The sequence below is a fragment of the Eretmochelys imbricata genome, chromosome 8 (assembly GCF_965152235.1).
Source record: "Eretmochelys imbricata isolate rEreImb1 chromosome 8, rEreImb1.hap1, whole genome shotgun sequence".
Classification (NCBI taxonomy): Eukaryota; Metazoa; Chordata; order Testudines; family Cheloniidae; genus Eretmochelys; species Eretmochelys imbricata.
The window spans coordinates 91,736,769-91,756,058 of NC_135579.1; the positions used below are offsets into that span (position 1 = coordinate 91,736,769).

At 43.1% G+C, this 19,290-nt stretch overlaps 1 protein-coding gene across 3 annotated transcripts in view; it reads right to left on the bottom strand.

Moving 5' to 3' along the window:
- Positions 1 to 19,290, bottom strand: part of PATJ (PATJ crumbs cell polarity complex component) — a 216,242-nt gene that overhangs the window by 115,933 nt on the left and 81,019 nt on the right. For all 3 annotated transcript variants that reach the window (XM_077824427.1, XM_077824426.1, XM_077824425.1), the window contains 5 exons: positions 11,407 to 11,560; positions 10,276 to 10,347; positions 8,611 to 8,788; positions 6,902 to 7,012; positions 2,192 to 2,269 (listed from right to left, as the gene is read on the bottom strand). In XM_077824427.1, the coding sequence (XP_077680553.1) occupies positions 2,192 to 2,269; positions 6,902 to 7,012; positions 8,611 to 8,788; positions 10,276 to 10,347; positions 11,407 to 11,560 (593 nt within the window). The remainder of the gene's footprint in view (positions 1 to 2,191; positions 2,270 to 6,901; positions 7,013 to 8,610; positions 8,789 to 10,275; positions 10,348 to 11,406; positions 11,561 to 19,290) is intronic.

Below are 19,290 nucleotides of genomic sequence, written 5' to 3' on the forward strand. Positions count from 1 at the left end.
CCTGTCCCCGGCCACACTTTGACCCCCCCGCCGATCTTGAAGCCGGCGGGGGATCAGCTTCAGCTGTGGCCTGGAGCTCGGTGAAGCTGGCGGGGGATCAGCTCCAGCTGCGGCCTGGAGCTCGGTGATCCGCTGGTGGTCAGGGGCTGGGCCAGGGCCCCAGGCCAGCCCGGGGTCAGCTTGGTCTGGCCCAAGGGTCAGGGTGGCTGGCTGGGGTTGGGGCAGCCGGTGTGGCCCGGAGTGGTGCATCTGGGGTGGCTCAGGCTGACCTGCGGTGGGCCGGCCAGCGTGGAGGGACTCGGGGTGGGGAGGGAGTTGTTTCAGGCATAAGAGGTGGGGCTGGCAGGCCGATACTTCAATGGCTGTCGGATCAGACCTACAGACAGGCTATAGAATCTATCCTGAAAAAGGAAGGCAAGGTGGAAGTTCACATAACTGTGTATTGGACTCAGCAATTTAGGCTTCTAGAGCATCTAACTACACCACATATTTGAACTGACCCACCATTTCCAAGGCAAAAGCTATGTGGTGTACACAGCACAACTTTTATATTTCGTTTTCACATAAGAAACCGAAGCACTGTAAGCAGCTCTCATAAAGGCTATTTTAAAAATTATTATTTAACACATGTAAATCACTATAGAGTAGAACAAGCACCCGGAGTAACAGAGGAAGTCCCCAGTAATTAAAAATAATGACCCAGATAAGAACAGCAGCTTTTCCAAGCTGGATATTTTGCTTTCAAACCTAGTTCTTTTCTGACACTTTGAAGACTAGAGTAGAAATATCCATGATTTCCCATAGGAATGCACGCTAATAATCCACTCATAGACATCTTTTTCTACTGAGACTGTCCCTGCTGAAGCACATTGTGTCTGCTTTGTGAATTAATGTTCAAAGCTAAAGAGAAGCTTACACACTTATTCATTGAAGCTGTTCTATATTCTACTCATCACATTACAGCACCCATAAAGGGTTACTTTTAACAGCTTTGAAAAAGGTTAGGCTCACTCATTGACTTTCTACTGTTTTAGTATTCAACACACTGGAATCCTAGAGATTAAAGGCAGCAAAATTGCAAGTGGATGTGCTTTTTAGATTACAAAGACCAAGAAAGGAGTATAGTAACTGCTTTATTTCATGTACTGCTAACTGCCATGAAACCTGTAGCTTCCTTGCTTTCCTGGGATAACCTGAAAACCTCCAGACGCTGAATCACTCTAAAGTAGCCTGCAAAACACTTTCTAAAGCAACAAGGCCTTTGAGTTTCCTTTCAACATTAAAGGATTGAACAAATTCAAGCACACATGGGTCAGCGTACGCAACCTAGCCATGCTGAACTGGCCAACATCCACAATAGTGCTATCCCTACACTGTTTCAGTTGCAAAGCCTTCTGGGTACATATGTCACAATCCCCAGCTTGGTTTCCAAAGAATGCATTTGGGGAGATTTTGCAAGGCCACTGCTGCATTGCAGGACAGAGATAGGAAACCAGATGTACTGTTTTAGTATGTCTGCTACCACAGTCACTAAAATTAACCAATTGGTTAATTAACCAATTATTAAGTTTGCAGAAAGGTCCTTCATTCTAAGTGATTATTAGACCATTTGTAAACCAACTATAGATCACCTGGGACATTTCTGTTTGTGGACACAAAAAGCATTGTGCTAACTAGGGCAACCAAGTATGAAAATTTGGGCCGGTAGTTTTTACAAGGAAAAAAATCCAAAATTTTGAAAGCCAGGAAATTCAGAATTAAGGCTCTGTAAGCAATCTTAAATATATACCAGCATCCACTGTCTCAACAGAAACACATTACTCCCAACAGCATCAAATATGTGCAAAGACCCACATGATTAACCTTTTTTCAAGAAATTACACAGTTACTTTTACTATTATTCCACTTTACAGCTTGTGGCTGGCAGTTGCCATGACAGAAGCTGTAAAATGGGGATACTGATGCTTACTCATCTTCGTAAAGCACTTTGAAATCTATAGATAAAAGAGCTACAAAAGTGCTAAATTTTATTTATATTAAATATTACTCAATGTAGTTAACATACATAGAATTTTTGTAGCATTTTACCCCTTTTATTTAAGATAAAAAGCCTGGTATTCATTTATAAACTACATTGTTATATCATCTGACCCAGTAAAGCTTGGATATGATACACAAATGGAATAAATACCTTCTCATTTTTGTTTTTGCTTTCTGTGTCCTGATCTTTCTTGACTTTATCTATCTTAGACTGTACCACAGATACCACCTGCAAAACATAAGAAATAGACATGTACGTATTATAGATAGATATAGCTATAGTTGCACAGTCAAGCACTCATAAAATCGGAAATGCCAGAATTAGGGTTGACTTTCCAACCTGGAGTCAGGCTTTGTTCTTATTTATTATGATACAGTCTTTAATTACATGACCACATACGGACACTTGCCTCATTCAGGCATAGTTCAGAGCTGCCATGGGGAGAATAAGCATTGTGCAGAGTAGTGAAGTAGACTGCTGTGGTGTGTAGTGAAAGAGGCAGGAGACTACAGGAAGACAAAGAAAGTCACATACTTAACGCAGCTGAATGCTGCCTTTAAGAATTGGATTCTATCCCGCTCTTTGTTAAAGAGTGCCCTCTAAGCAAGTTACTTGAAACCAAACTTTTCACAAGTGATCACAAATTGTGAATTCCTCATTTTCTGGGTGCCTGATTTGCTGAAGTGCTGAGCACTCACAACTGCAAGCTAACAACAGGAGTTGTCCTTTGAATATATGAAGTTCTATCTAATGCTAAATACTCTGAAAAATCAGGTCCAATGTCTCAAATGGGCACCCAAAATTAGTACCATCATCTGTCTATCCGGCTCTATGAAATGGGGATAACACCACCCCCTCATCTCATAGGGTTTTTTTGACGATCAGTTAAGATTTGTGATGCACTCAGATACTATAGTGAGAAGCATGAGAGAAAAGCCAAAGAGGAAATTCAGAATGCTGTGTTAGGAGCAGGGTTTGAATGGTGGCAGTACGTTAGGCCACACACTGAACAATGAGGAGAAAAAAATATTGAACAGCTTCTCATTAAGTGAACATCATCCATCCAGTGCACTAAATGAAGCAGGAGTCCTATGGAAAAACTAGTATGTGGTCATTTAATTAAAGACTGTATCATGATGCATATGCCCAAGGAGGCCAAATTAAGATTGCACTTTCTACCTTCTGATAACTTGACTTCACAACATTAATAATCTTCCCTTAACATAATGTGTGTGTGTGTGGTTTCTTAGGATTTTTTTTTTAAATCAAATTTAAAAAACAGAAATTCCATCACGTGGCATCATATTGATGTCCACATGGGTCATCAGCAGGTTTGAAGCATTAGATCCACCACACAGATCTCTGCCACTTTAGCAAATGGAGTAACTAACAACAATAGTAAGTTGTCAATCTGCATGTAGACCAGCTCTAGTGTGGGATGAGACACTCTGCCAGGAGGTTTCATAGGTATTTGCTGACAGCAGAGAAATAGTGAGATTCATGACTCTTGTTTCATTCCAGGATCTAGAGGGGAATATGCTCAGTGTCCTCTGCCCACTACCCCCAAGTTTGCCACTTTCTGCCCTGTCCTGTCCAACCTGTCCTTGCTCCAATCCTGTCTTCTCCACCTGTGACTTCTTGTCCCAGTCCCTTTCTCCTCACCCTTGCCAGTTCCAGCCTCCACTCCTCAATCTTCTCATCGCAGCCTGTCTCCTTGCCTTGCCAGTTCCTACTCTCCCGTTCCAGACTCTGGGTCCCTGTGTCCTCCCTCTCCCAATGTGCCCAGTCCCACCCAACCTCCTTGCACAGCCAGTCCCAGTCCTCCACACACACCTTGTTCCTCATGACTGTCTCTCTCTCCCCCCCTATTCCCAGGCCTCCAGGCACCCAGTCTCCACTAGTGCCCAGTCCCAACCTCTCTCTCTAGGCTCCTCATCTAATCTCAGAACTTTACCCCCTAGCCTCCAGCTCCTTTTTCCTATCTTCATTCTCAGAACGGCTGAACCATTTTGCCTAAAATTCACCATCATGAAAAAAAAAAATCAGCCTGGCACAGACACCTGACATGGAACAATTCAGCCTGAGGAGTTAAGTTTAGCAAAAGTTATAAGCAACCGAAAACAGGGTCTTCTAAGGGCAAGTACTGGGCAACCTTAAAAATGTGGCAGGAGGCTCCCAGACTCCCCTCTCTGGCCTTCACCATTCTTAAGGCTGCCCAATACTTCCCCTTAGAAGACCTTGTTTTCGGTTGCTTATAAAACTTTGCCAAACTTAAACCATTTAGGCTGAAATTTGAATATATAAGAACAGATTCTCTCTCTTGCTCTTCTCATTATATATTCTTCAATATATTGTAAGGACCCTTAAATGAAATATAAGGGACTGGTCTTGAATTACTCAGAGCCGATTAACGTCCTTTAAATGGAACACCTCAAGCAAGAGAGAGTACCATGTTTTACTATATATATTGTAAAATGTTTGTTGACTAATGTAATTTTGAACACTTCATCTCTCAATAAGGTACATAATGGTATGTTATTCAAAACAACATGAGAATAGTATTTCACTGTGGCAACCGTTAAAAATGACACAGGAATATGAATACTATAGCATATCTTTACAGAATGATTGGTATGACACATGGTGTACCATCCCAAAGCAGGCTGTAAAAATTACTACTAAAGCAGAGCAGCACAAATATCAGAGAGTGTTTTGAACGCCTGACAGGGAAGGAACTTCCTTACGTATAACCATACTATCTTAAATTCAAAACAAACACCTCTGAGACCCCGGCTATTGGTAGTAGAGACACCAACGTCAGGTGCAGTTGGCACCACTGAAACAAATGGATGTCTAAGCACCGGGGTGTGTACCTATACCACATTTGTGGTATTCCCTATACTGAGAATGGGAAATATTGCTAATACCACAGTAAGTTTAACTACTGCAGATAGTACATGTCCAGCTATTTGAAGTGGCAATGTGCCTCCATCTTCTTCAGTACTGGTGAAGCAGCGTGGCCTCATGCTTCGGCCATGCAAAAGGAAGTAAGGAGTTCTGAGTTTCATTCCCAGCTCTGCTGCTGACTTGCTATGTGACCTGAGGTCATTTACTTCCCCCCAACTGCTGTAATAAATTCTAAGTTTGGGCGCCTCACCTTTGACACCAAGAACCTGATATTCAGAGGTGCTGAGCTTCCACAATTCCCACTGGTCAATGGGAGCTGCCAGCGCTCAGCCATGCTGAAAGTCAGATTCTCGGCACTCAGAAACAGAGGCACCCAAAATTACTAAGGGTCCCAGATTATCTTTATGCCTTTTCAGAGGCCATTTTCAGTTGCCTAGAAGGGTAAGGACAAGAGTCTCAGGAAAAGACTCCGTTTTCTTGACATGCTTCTCAGAAGGGGTCAAATATATAGACAGAAGTTATTGCGTTATCACAGCTATGCCCATTGTATGGTGCCTATGCTTTCTGCCACCACTGCTTGGACATTCTCCTTTCCCACTTTGATTGCTGCAGGTCATCACAGAACACAGAGATTCAATGGGGCTGTGAAGAAGGAGTGGACTTTTTGGTGCCAGATTGTCTACGGTATGGTTAGAGTTGTCAGAGAGACTCACCAGGTCAGGGGAGGGCAAACTACGGCCCGCAGGCCAGATCCGGCCCATCAGTGCTTTCAATCCAGCCCGCGGGATTGCCAGCCCCGTGGCGCAGCGAGCTTAAGGCAGGCTCCCTGCCTGCCCTGGCCCCACGCTGCTCCCAGAAGTGGTCGACACCACGTCCCTGCAGCCCCTGTAGAAGGGGAATGACAGAGGGCTCCAGGCACTGCCCTCACCTGCAGGCACCACCTCCCACAGCTCCCATTGACCAGGAATGGGGAACTTCAGCCAATGGGAGCTTCGGGGGTGTTACCCACAGGCAAGGGCAGCATGCAGCAGAGCCACCTGCCCACCCCACACCCAGGAGCCAATGCTGGACATGCTGGCCGCTTCCGGGAGTGGCCCGGGGCCAGGGCAGGCAGGGAGCCGGTTTTAGGCCCGCTGCCACCCGGGAGCCGCTTGAGGTAAGCGGCGCCGGATTGGAGCCCGCACCTCAAACACCCCTTGCACCCCAACCCTTTGCCCTGAGCCCCTTTCTGAATACCACACACCCTCCCACACCTCGCACTCCCTCCCACACGGCAGCCCCCTGCCTCAGCCCTACATTCATGGCCCTGCATACAATTTCCCCACCCAGATGTGGCCCTCGGGCCAAAAAGTTTGCCCACCTCTGCACTAGGTCTTCTGTTACATAGCCTTTTGGTGGCATGGAGTTGCCTGACTGGATATTCTGTATTTGCTCATGAATCACATGAGCTTCTGGGATGGTAAATTATAATTGTTGCCTCTTCTCACTGCCCAGAAGACAAGGGGATAGTTTTCTCTTTTGCCTGTATTTCCTAGTTTTTCCTCTCCCTCAGATAATTATTGTTGATGCTTGTAATTGTACTTTAAGCCTTTGGGGACACAGTTTTTATGGAGGATGCTATTCTACAATCAAGTTTCATTACATGATGTTTAAAAAAAAAACAGTTGGCTAATAGAGGAATATTTTTACAATACCAGGTAACACACAAGGGGGCGGATTCTAATTCAATTACCGTGGGGGTAAACGCTGCTGAGTCAACACAGTCAGTTGAATTTACATTGGAGTAATTTAGACCAGAATCTGTCCCAAGAAGTAACCATATGGTCTCTGACTGGAAACTGTGGTTATGGCCAAATCTTGCTGAAAGAAGTTTGGCCACGTTTCAAATAAAAGGCATATTAAAAGGGAATTAAGTTTTGAAAAAACAAAGGAAAGGAAAAAAGGGTAACTTACTCTTGGGGTACTAGACAAACTCTGAACAACAAAAACAACAGGATTTCCTGCATTCTTGATAGCTTCCACTGCTTCCTCGTGCGTGGCATTTTGTAAGTCTACTCCAGACACCTAACAAATGGAGTGTATCTTCATTATTAGACAATCTGTCTTTTTCATAAATTACTAAAAGAGATTTACATGCATTTATTGACAGTGAAGCTTAGCACATCAGAGGAAGTCAACAAAAGGTTTCATAGGGTAGAAAAATACTTAAAAAAACACTACATAAAGTATATTTCTTCAACACTTTGAGGAACAAGCAAGGCAAAGGTATAGTATTCAGGTGCTCACAATTAAAGGCACATGCTGTATTTTACCAAAGACTATTTTCAGATAAAATCAGAGAATGCTTGGTATCACACAAATGTTCAATTTACCTAAGCATAAGCTAGTTATGTTTTGAAGCAACTCTCAAAGCACATCACTTCTGGAAGGCAGCAGACACAAAAAGGACAGTCAGTTTTCTTACAGTGGAACATTACAGACCTCTCATCCTCAGCTCCCAGAAAGGAGCACAGCAGAGTCAAGTTACCTTTGTTTGCCTGCAACCACAGAGCAATAGGACAGACGGCCAGGATCCTGACAGGAAAGAGAAGCTGGTGCTGCTCTTTATTCCTGTTAATTTAGTTGCATTTCCTTTATTGCTTTGGAGGACTGGAACTATGAGTTTAACCCTGGGGCCGGGCCCCCACTGCATTGAAAATCCGAGTTCCCTGAGGAGATGGCAAGCCAATGTGGGAAATAACCCAGGGAAGAAGCAACAGATCAGACCAGACAGACCTTAACTCCTTGTTACAAGGGTCTCTGGACTGGAACCCTGAGCAGAGGGAGGGACAGGGTTCCTCTACAGCCTCACTGGGAAGATTAGTGGGAAGTCCTCAGACAAAAGGCTGGGAGGATTTTTGAGCCTGGATATGGACTGTCAATTTGTTGTGAGGTCCTGGGACTCTTGGGTGACAACAGTGGTTTACCCAGAAAAGGGTGAGGCAAAAAATGACCTGGCCAGAGGCCAAGGCAAAAGGGGACCATCAGTGGACCTAGTCAGCAAATCTACAGAGAAAAAGCCCCACAATGCTCCACCTATCTTCAAGGCAGAGCATCAGACCTAGTGAATCATGTTGTCACAGCAGTTTCAGGGGAGAGTGAAGAACCACAACATGGTATCCAACAAATTGCAACACGGTGTCCAATTATAATGGCACCTATGAAAATTACTGTCCCCTCTCAAAGAATGAGGCACCTGCCAACATGACGGACTCCAAAAGTAATATGTAACTAGCCTGTACAATGAATACTCTCTAAAAATGCCACAAAACTTGCATGAAGAATGAACCACTCAAATCATACAACTATTCCAGAATAACTTACATTCTTCAATTGAATGGCTCATGAAAAATGGTGTGAAAAGCAGGATTTCTATTTGTTTTATTTCAGAAAACATCACTTTTAAAATCAGTGCCTATTTAACTTCTCTGAAATAGTACAATAGGATGCTAACAGAAGCAATCGATAGTCAAGACCTTTTTTAAAAAAGAGAGAGAACAATGCACTCTGAGGAGTAAAATCAAATTCACAATATATTCAATGCTTAATTCCCAGTTTTTTCTAGACCCTCTCAAGCTATGCTCTCTTTTTAAAACATAAACAGGAAATTTATCTGCATTTACCTGAAGTATTTTATCCCCAGTTTTTAGGGCTTTTGTTCTTCCAACTGGGCTGTCTTCCAACACTTGTTTGATAAAGATACCTTTAAGTTCCTCTCCATTCTTTAGGCGCTTTATAATAGTTTGTCCACCAACAATACTGATTCCAAGAGACATGTGAGGTTCTCTGAAGACTTCAACACTGTAAAATGCAAGCAGTGCCACATAATTGTATAACTATTAACAGATTTAAATATATAATTAATATTCCAAGAATCTAACATAGTTTTTCAGGTTTCATCAATTTACTAGCAATAATGTTTAAAAGAAGCACCTGTTGCTAGTTTCCAGGTGAGCTCACAGTAAGAGCAATAAAAAAAAACACCTCATCAGTGAATAAATATAACCCAACAAAACTATCACCAAACCAACTTGCTTCCCCTCCTACAACCTTTCCCTTCAGAGAAAGTCTGTGTAAAAAATAGGTACCAAGACAAACAAAGTTGAGCTCTATCACTCAAAGCAAATTCTGGAGTGGTGAGCTTCTACTGAGAACAGATTGCACCAACCTGGCGATACTAATTTGTTAATATTAAGTGTTTCAATACAGAAAACTTCAATTGATATTCAGTTGGCTGAATGTACTAGTGAGAGGTCAAAAAGAATTCCTGCAACTATCTTAGAGTTGTTTGTCATATGTCTGAGGTAACATACATTAGGCTTCTACTTGTGCTGAAGTTTTAGGTTTGTATTATGCCTAACCCTGAATCACACCTTGTTACGTGACCTTTGTACTGCAGGCAGCCAATGTGTTTGAGACAGTACAAAATAAAGCTAAAGTAACCAATTCTTTCTGTAAGAGAAAACGCATCTGATCAATTGGCATATACATTTATCTGGAGGGCAGTTACCTTTCTCAAGGTAAATATTAAAGTATTCACAATTTCCACCGTATTTCAACGTCAGAAATAAAATAAACTGTTCTGATAATAAAACTGTTGTCATGAAACATTATGCAAATAGTTCAGAATTACACAATACTGTCAATTGTATTTTAAATTGCTTTATCTCTGTTCCCCCATTCCCTCTTCAAACTTGTCTCTCAAAACAAAGTGAAATAACCTTGACAAGGCCTTCTTAACTGACAAATGGCCTTTCTTTTGTTAAAGATATATAACATACACTGACTGGAAAGAGAGATATCAAAGGAATTATTTCACTTTGCTATCTAGTATGTAGATTAGAAATATTTTTAGGTAGCTTGAAAGTCAAACACTATTGGACCAAATTTTGTGTTAATTCAGAGTTATGCCACTAAGATTAGCAGAGTAACCCATGTACCTGACAGTGGAATTCTTATGTGTAACGTTTCAAACCAGTAGCGAAGAGCTGAACGAGAACTTTCAACTCAACTGCAACACAAAGCTGGCAGCTTTCTAAAATTAGCCATATACACAGAATATATAATCCTTCTCCACTGAACATCTGTTAACGTTTACAGTATTTAATAAAGCCCAGAGCATCTAACTACCTTAACACTATTCTAGAGCACTCTAAAATAAAAGGGCCATGAAAACAGTCACACATGTGTAAGAAAAGTCTACAGTAAGGAGTGTAATAACTCCTGGAGCCCGCAAGGCTTCAAATGTCTCTTAAACAAAAAAAAATAATGTAATTATATCAACATACTTTCGGGGTGGTCCCCAATGACTGAAGTTTGGAGTTTCTTCTCCTTCTCCTTCTTCTCGTTCAGGTAATTCACTAATTGGGGAAAAAAAAAAAAACACCATTGCATCCATGCGACACACACTCACACAGGCTTTGACACTTCTGCCATAGCACACAATACATTCTAGCATATTCATGTTTAAATAAAAAATGTTATACAGGAAACTAGATGCCCATACTTTAAAATATATATATATAGGTTCAAACACAGTTAAGGTTGCAACATAAGCCAAATAAGGTGGGGGAAAAGCAAATTTAAAAACTTTTGTGTAATGGCTTAAACTTGTGCATCTTATTACTGGTTCTATAGGACTCTTTAGACTATAAACATTAGCTAATATGCTATAAATGACATGAATTGTGCACTACAAGCCACAAAAAGCAGTCTAGTCTACTGGCAAGTCAAACTCTTCCTAAAGCCAAATGAGATGTAATGTGAGCAGATCCTGAGCATGCCATTTTATCCCCAAGAGTGGGATGTAATTATATTGCTATACCACATGTGATTCATCTATTCAAAGAATAGCCCAGGCTTCCCCAACAGGAGATTCCACTTGCATGTCCCCACGAGAAAGCAGCACTGGTAGGTGCTCCCACAGAACGAGAGCCCTCTCCACGCATTCTCTGCAGATGCAGAGGGCCCAAACTGCCACAGTTACACTGCAAAGGGGGAGCAGAATGGTGAAAGGTGGGGCAAAGACTCCACATGCACTGCAGCAGATTTCATTGCAACACCTCCGAGAGAAGGTTAGAGGCGGGTCAGGGGAAGGCCTAAGACATGGTCAACAGGTCTGATGAGACAGATCCACTGGCCAAAACCTCTACCAAGGAGAAGCGCAGGGGCTGTAGCCAACGTGATACAGATCTGTTAGTGCTCTGCAGCCTGGGTGGTGAGAGTTCAGGCCATTTGGCTACTGCAGAGATCACCTGCAAAATTCAGTTTACTCTAGCTTGTGCAAGGGTCAAAGATTTGACTTCTATGGATTAAAGTTACATTCAGTTCATCAAAACTTTCTGCTCCACTAATCAGCTAACTTAAAGCAAGAGGAAAATAGAAAAGAAGTAAGTGTAAATCATGCACTTCCTCCATACCTGGACAACACTGCTGCAAGCTGAGTAGAAATGACAGCTCTCCCAGTTTCCTGGTTCCTGGAAAGAATGTAATCCTCCATCTTTTGTTCATCCCTTTCAGCTGCTTCAAGGTAAACTAACTTATGTCTTTTTGAGTCATTCTGAAGCCTCGTATCTGAATGGTAAAATGGCTAGATGTAAAGGTCTCTATATCTATTGTCCTTTTCACTATTAACAGTGTCTAGAAACTACTATACTTGGAAGCATACCTCTCAACTGAGGCCCAAATGTGGAATGTAATGTGTGACTTGAATCATAGAAATGTAGGGCTGGAAGGAACCTGGAGAGGCCATCAAATCAGGGACGGCCCACAACATTTTGGCATCTGAGGTGGGGCGCTCAAATGACACCCCCATGTCCCCTTGCTTGGGCCAAAATTTTGAAAGGTCTAAATTCTGCCTTTTTCCTGTTCTACTCCTCTCATGGTACGGCTCTGCTACCTACCCCAATAAACGAGAACTAACAACTTAAAATGCCTTGTTCAAAAATTTTAAGTAACACTTTACTTTCAAACGCCTGAATAGCAAATGTAACTTTTCTTGTCTGCATAGTAAACATTGGCATTTTTATCTGTTTGAATAATCAAAGTGGTGCTTTCCGTGTCTTCTTGGTTGCAAAGATTTGAACTGCTTTCTGCTGAAGGTCCACAGTCTGGGCCAGTTCATGCTCTATTGAGACGGTTGCAAGGCTGACCAGCCTCTCCCATGTCATTGTGGAGCGTAGATGTGTTTTTATTAACTTCAGCTTGGAAAAGTTGTGTTCTCCACTGGCAACTGTTACAGGAAGTGTTAGAAGTATGCGCAGAGCAACAAAAGCTTTTGGAAAGAGGGCGGTCATCTTATTTGTGCACATATATTCCAGAACAGCCTTTGAAGTTGATCCTGCTGAAATGTATCTTGAAAGGGCTTTCAGTTCATCAGCTAAATCACTCGCATCAATATCACGCAAGTCATCATGTGTCAACACTCTCTCTAGTGCCCTGCATTGCTGGCATAGGTCTTCAGGTATAGTGAGGAGTTTTGGAATATCATACAACATCCCAAAGATACTGCTGTGTTCCTTGAGCTGCATGAACCGTTCTTCAACTGACTGTATTGCACAATCTAGCACCTGGTTAAAAAATTCAACTTCGAATTGTTGTTTGGGGTCTCTTATGGGATTATCCGTGCTTCGTAATGAAAATGTCGTCTTCTTTGGTGACTCTTGTATTCTTCAATGGTTGGGAAAATAGCTTCAGTGTGAAGTTCCTCTGCCAACTTCTGTGCACTCTTCAGAACGTTTTGAAATCCCTCATCTGACCGGTAAGACTGTAGGTATGACTTTGCTTTGTCCAGTTGTTCCATTCCTCCAGATATAGTCCTGGATCATCCAGACTTAAGAAACTAAACTCAGCAGCAGCTGTTTCTTGCACCTCCACCACACTCTTCTCTGATCTACACTTTTCTTCAGGAATGTGCATGGTTACAGCATCCATATTTCCATCTCAAATGGATGAAGTAGCTGCCAGGTCACCTGCACTCTGATTAACTGAAATATCAGGCATCTCCTCACCACTCACATCCTCACTGGGGCAGGAAGGCTCAGCATGAACATTTGTGTCTATGTATCTCAGGAGAGCTCCTTTCTGCTTAGATAGAAAAGCTTCCTTTGCTTTCTTTTTTTTTTTTTCTGAATGCTGCCCCAGAGGGGCGTTTTCTTCTTTCACTCATGACTGCTGTCCTGTGCCAGCTATAGGAGCTCTCAACACTCAGTTGAAGGGAACAAATAAGCAGGCTGGTAGCAGGGCCTGAGTGAGGACGATGATAGCATAATAGGGGTCTAACTGGCTCCTACTACTTCAGTTGACTGCCTGTTCTCCTCAGATGGGTTCAGGGAAGCAGCAGGAAACAGGAAGCTCCCTGAGAAGCTGGTGTTAATCAGTCCAGGCTCCTGGGGTGATAGAGAGGTACGTAAGAGGCTCCTCCTCCTCTCTCTCCCTGCAGCTCCTGCTGCTTTCTGTTATTCCCTCTCACCTTTTCTCCCTGCCTGTTATGTCTCTTGTGCCCTCCTTCCCCCAGCACAGCACTCCACCATCTCTGTGCATCTAGAGCAAAGAGAATACATATGCACCAGCAGCAGACACAATTTTCTATACTCTGGGTCCTAGTGGCTCCCCCTCCCGCCACAGTCTGGCATCTGAGGCAGCCGCCTCAGTTCGCCTTATGGTAAGGCCAGCCCTGCATCAAATCCAGCCTCCCAGCATTTAGGCAGGACTAAGTAAACCTACAACATCCCTGACATGTGCTTTTCTAACCTGTTCTTAAAAACCTCCAATGATGGGAGTTCCACAACCTCCCTTGGAAGCCTCTTTCAGAGTTTAATTACCCTTTATAGTTCGAAAGTTTTTCCTAATAATCTAACCTAACCTCCCTTGATGCAGATTAAGCCTGTTACTTCTTCTCCTACCTTCAGTGGCCATAGAGAACAATTAATCACTGTTCTCTTTATAATAGCCCTTAGCATATTTGAAAGCTATTGTCAGGTCCCACTGCAATCTTCTTTTCTCAAGGTTAAACATGCCTAATTTTTTTTTTAACCTTTCCTCACAGGTCAGGTTTTGTAAACCTTTTACTGCTTTTGTTTTTTAACTCTCCTCTTGACTCTCTCCAATTAATCCACATCTTTCCAAAAGTATGGCACCCAAAATTGGACCCAGAATTCCAGCTGAGGCCTCCCCAGTGACGAGTGGAGTGGGACAATTACCCTGTGTTTTACATATGACACTCCTGTGGATGATATTATCCTTTGTCAAAACTGCATCACATAGTTGGCTCATATTCAAATTGTGATCTACTAGAACCCTCAGATCCTGTGCAGCAATACTACTGCCTAGCCACTTATTCTCCATTTTGTAGATGTGCATTTGATTTTTCCTTCTTAAGTGAAGTACTTTGCATTTGCCTTTATTGAATATCATCTTGTTAATTTCAGAACAATTCTCTAACGCGTCGCGATAGTTTTGAATTCTAATTCTGTCCCCAAAAGTGCTTGCAAACACTCCTGGTTTAGCATCATCTGCAAGCTTGATAAGAATAATCTCTCCCTCATTATCCAAGTCACTAATGAAAATTCTGAATTAATATCAGACCCAGCACTGTCTGACCCCACTAAATATGCCCTTCCAGTTTGATAGCCAATCATTAATAACTACTCTGAGAACGGTCTTTCCATCAGTTGTGCACCATCTACAGCAATTTAATCTGGAGTACCTTTCTCTAGTTTGTTTATGAGAATGTCATGTGAAAATGTGTCAAAAGCCCTATTAAAATCGAGATATAGCACATCTACAGCTTCCCACATATCCACGAGGCCAGTAACCTGGTCAAAGGAGGAAATTAGGTTGGTTTGGCATGATTTGTTCTTGACAAATTCACAATGGCTATTCCTTATAATCCTATTATCCTCTAGCTGCACACAAATTGATGATTAAATAATTTGTTCCAATATTTCTCCAGGTACCAAAGTTAGGCTGACTGGTCAACACCATGAGTCCTCTTTGTTCCACTTTTAAATACCAATACTATCTTTGCCCTTCTTCAGACCTGTGGGACCACACCCATCCTCCTGGAGTTCTCAAAGAGAATTGCTAACTGTTGAAAGATTGCTTCAGATACTTCCTTAAGTACCCTAGAATTAATTTCATCAGGCCTGTTGACTTGAATACATTAACTTATCTAAATATTCTTTAACTAAGACTCAACGAGGGACACAGAACAACCATTCATGCAGGAAACTTAAAATGCTGCTGGGGACTCACTCCTGCTGCATAAATAATATAACCTCAGTTCAGCAATTCTATATTTCTGGTGTAAATAATTTTCAGAGACAACAGAGAATGCTAGAGGACTGAAATGAGAGCTGCTCCTTGTAATAGGATACATTGAGAAGTGAGCTTAGAAATACAGGCCTCCATCCTGCAAAGAGAACCATGCAGACAGATGCCTGTGCCTGCCTGGAATCCCACTGAAATCAAGGGAGATGTCATTCATTTTTCATTTCATAGGCTCTGTGTAAGAGCAAGAGAGTCTGTCCACACAGTTCTCTCTGCTGGAAAGGGGGGTGGCATAACAAAACAAAACAAAAAAAAAAATCAATCTCCTTCACCCAGCCACTGAGTGTTTTCCCAGACTGACCAATAAATTACTTACACTGATAGAAGACAGAGCAGTATTTTACCATCAATTTTAAGGAAAATCATGATTTTGGCCTTACAGAGACATCACAAATCATGGAATAGTGGTGAAAATAATTAAATGTCACCAGCTCAGTCCCAAAGATTAAATTATTAAGAAAATGCTATTTAAATTATTTTTTTAGGGAGCACCTTGAGCTTTTCAGGGTGTTCACTACCTCTCATTTTTCATGATCTGTGGCTATCCCTTGTCCTGACATGGTGGCTTAATGGAAACTGCCTGTAAAACATTAAGCCCTGCCAGTGGTGTCCATCACAAATGTTATAATTTACTCTTCTGTTCATTCATTATCTACAAAGAGTACCAACTGGATCCTTATTTGGAAACTCCACCCATTTAGGGAATCATAGGACTGGAAGAGACCTCTCAAGGTATTCTAGTCCAGTCCCCTGCGCTCATGGCGGGACTAAGTATTATCTAGACCATCCTTGACAGGTGTTTATCTAACCTGCTCTTAAAAATCTCCAATGATGGAGATTCCACAACCTCCCTGGGAAATTTATTCCAATATTTAACCACCCTGACAGTTAGGAAGCTTTTCCTAATGTCCGACCTAAACCGCCCTTGCTACAATTTAAGCCCATTGCTTCTTGTCCTATCCGCATTGGTTAAGGAGAACAGTTTTTCTCCCTCCTCCTTGTAATAACTTTTCATGTACTTGAAAACTGTTATCATGTCTTCTCTTCTTCAGACTAAACAAATCCAATTTTTTCAATCTTCCCTTATAGGTCATGTTTTCTAGACCTTTAATCATTTTTGTTGCTTTACTCTGGACTCTCTCCAAATTTGTCCACATCTTTCCTGAAATGTGGCATCCAGAACTGGCCACAATACTCCAGCTGAGGCCTAATCAGCGCGGAGTAGAGCAGAAGAATTTCTTCTTGCATTTTGTTTACAACACTCCTGCTAATACATCTCAAAATGATGTTGATTTTTTTTTTTTTGGCAACAGTGTACTGTTCACTCATATTTAGTTTGTGATCCAGTCTGACCCCAGTACTCCTTCCTAGACAGTCATTTCCCATTTTGTACGTGCGTAACTGATTGTTCCTTCCTAAATGGAGTACTTTGCATTTGTCCTTATTGAAATTCATCTTATTTATTTCAGATCATTTCCCCAGTTTGCCCAGATCATTTTGAATTTTAATCCTATCCTCCAAAGCATTTGCAACCCCTGCTAGTTTGGTGTCATTTGCAAACTTTAGAAGTGTACTCTCTGTGCCAGGGGTTCTCAAACGTCATTACACCACAACCCCCTTCCAACAACAGTTACTTTATGACCATGAGGGGGGAAGGGCCTCTGTCCATGCCTCGCCACCCCAGGGAAGGGAAGTGGGGGCAGAGCCCAAGCCCCGCTGCCCCAGATGGGGATGGAGCTTGAGCCCCAGGTCCCGGCAAGTCTAATGCTGGCCCTGGCAACCCCATTCAAATGAGGTTGCGACCCAGTTTGGAGTCCCAACCCACTGTTTGAGAACCAGGGACCGTCGAATCGTGGAAGTCAACGAATGGCTACGCAGGTGGTGTCGGAGAGAAGGCTTTGGATTCTTTGACCATGGGATGGTGTTCCACGAAGGAGGAGTGCTGGGCAGAGACGGGCTCCATCTTACGAAGAGAGGGAAGAGCATCTTTGCCAGCAGGCTGGCTAACCTAGTGAGGAGGGCTTTAAACTAGGTTCACCGGGGGAAGGAGACCAAAGCCCTGAGGTAAGTGGGAAAGCGGGATACCGGGAGGAAGCACAGGCAGGAACGTCTGTGAGGGGAGGGCTCCTACCTCATACTGGGAATGAGGGGCGATCAACAGGTTATCTCAAGTGCTTATATACGAATGCACAAAGCCTTGGAAACAAGCAGGGAGAACTGGAGGTCCTGGTGATGTCAAGGAACTATGACGTGATTGGAATCACAGAGACTTGGTGGGATAACTCACATGACTGGAGTACTGTCATGGATGGTTATAAACTGTTCAGGAAGGACAGGCAGGGCAGAAAAGGTGGGGGAGTAGTACTGTATGTAAGGGAGCAGTATGACTGCTCAGAGCTCCGGTACGAAACTGTAGAAAAACCTGAGTGTCTCTGGATTAAGTTTAGAAGTGTGTGCAACAAGAGTGATGCAGTGGTGGGAGTCTGCTATAGACCACCGGACCAAGGGGATGAGGTAGATGAGGCTTTCTTCCGGCAGCTCACGGAAGCTACTAGATCGCATGCCCTGATTCTCATGGGTGACTTTAATTTTCCTGATATCTGCTGGGAGAGCAATACAGCGGTGCATAGACAATCCAGGAAGTTTTTGGAAAGCGTAGGGGACAATTTCCTGGCGCAAGTGCTAGAGAAGCCAACTAGGGGGGGCGCTTTTCTTGACCTGCTGCTCACAAACCGGGTAGAATTAGCGGGGGAAGCAAAAGTGGATGGGAATCTGGGAGGCAGTGACCATGAGTTGGTTGAGTTCAGGATCCTGACGCAGGGAAGAAAGGTAAGCAGCAGGATACGGACCCTGGACTTCAGGAAAGCTGACTTCGACTCCCTCAGGGAACGGTTGGCCAGGATCCCCTGGGGGACTAACTTGAAGGGGAAAGGAGTCCAGGAGAGCTGGCTGTATTTCAAGGAATCCCTGTTGAGGTTACAGGGACAAACCATCCCAATGAGTCGAAAGAATAGTAAACATGGCAGGCGACCAGCTTGGCTTAATGGTGAAATCCTAGCAGATCTTAAACATAAAAAAGAAGCTTACAAGAAGTGGAAGGTTGGACATATGACCAGGGAAGAGTATAAAAATATTGCTCAGGCATGTAGGAATGAAATCAGGAGGGCCAAATCGCACCCGGAGCTGCAGTTAGCGAGAGATGTCAAGAGTAACAAGAAGGGTTTCTTCAGGTATGTTGGCAACAAGAAGAAAGCCAAGGAAAGTGTGGGCCCCTTACTGAATGAGGGAGGCAACCTAGTGACAGAGGATGTGGAAAAAGCTAATGTACTCAATGCTTTTTTTGCCTCTGTTTTCACGAACAAGGTCAGCTCCCAGACTGCTGCGCTGGGCATCACAAAATGGGGAAGAGATGGCCAGCCCTCTGTGGAGATAGAGGTGGTTAGGGACTATTTAGAAAAGCTGGACGTGCACAAGTCCATGGGGCCGGATGAATTACATCCGAGAGTGCTGAAGGAATTGGCGGATGTGATTGCAGAGCCATTGGCCATTATCTTTGAAAACTCATGGCGAACCGGGGAAGTCCCGGATGACTGGAAAAAGGCTAATGTAGTGCCAATCTTTAAAAAAGGGAAGAAGGAGGATCCTGGGAACTACAGGCCAGTCAGCCTCACCTCAGTCCCTGGAAAAATCATGGAGCAGGTCCTCAAGGAATCAATTCTGAAGCACTTAGAGGAGAGGAAAGTGATCAGCAATAGTCAGCATGGATTCACCAAGGGAAGGTCATGCCTGACTAATCTAATCGCCTTTTATGATGAGATTACTGGTTCTGTGGATGAAGGGAAAGCAGTGGATGTATTGTTTCTTGACTTTAGCAAAGCTTTTGACACGGTCTCCCACAGTATTCTTGTCAGCAAGTTAAGGAAGTATGGGCTGGATGAATGCACTATAAGGTGGGTAGAAAGCTGGCTAGATTG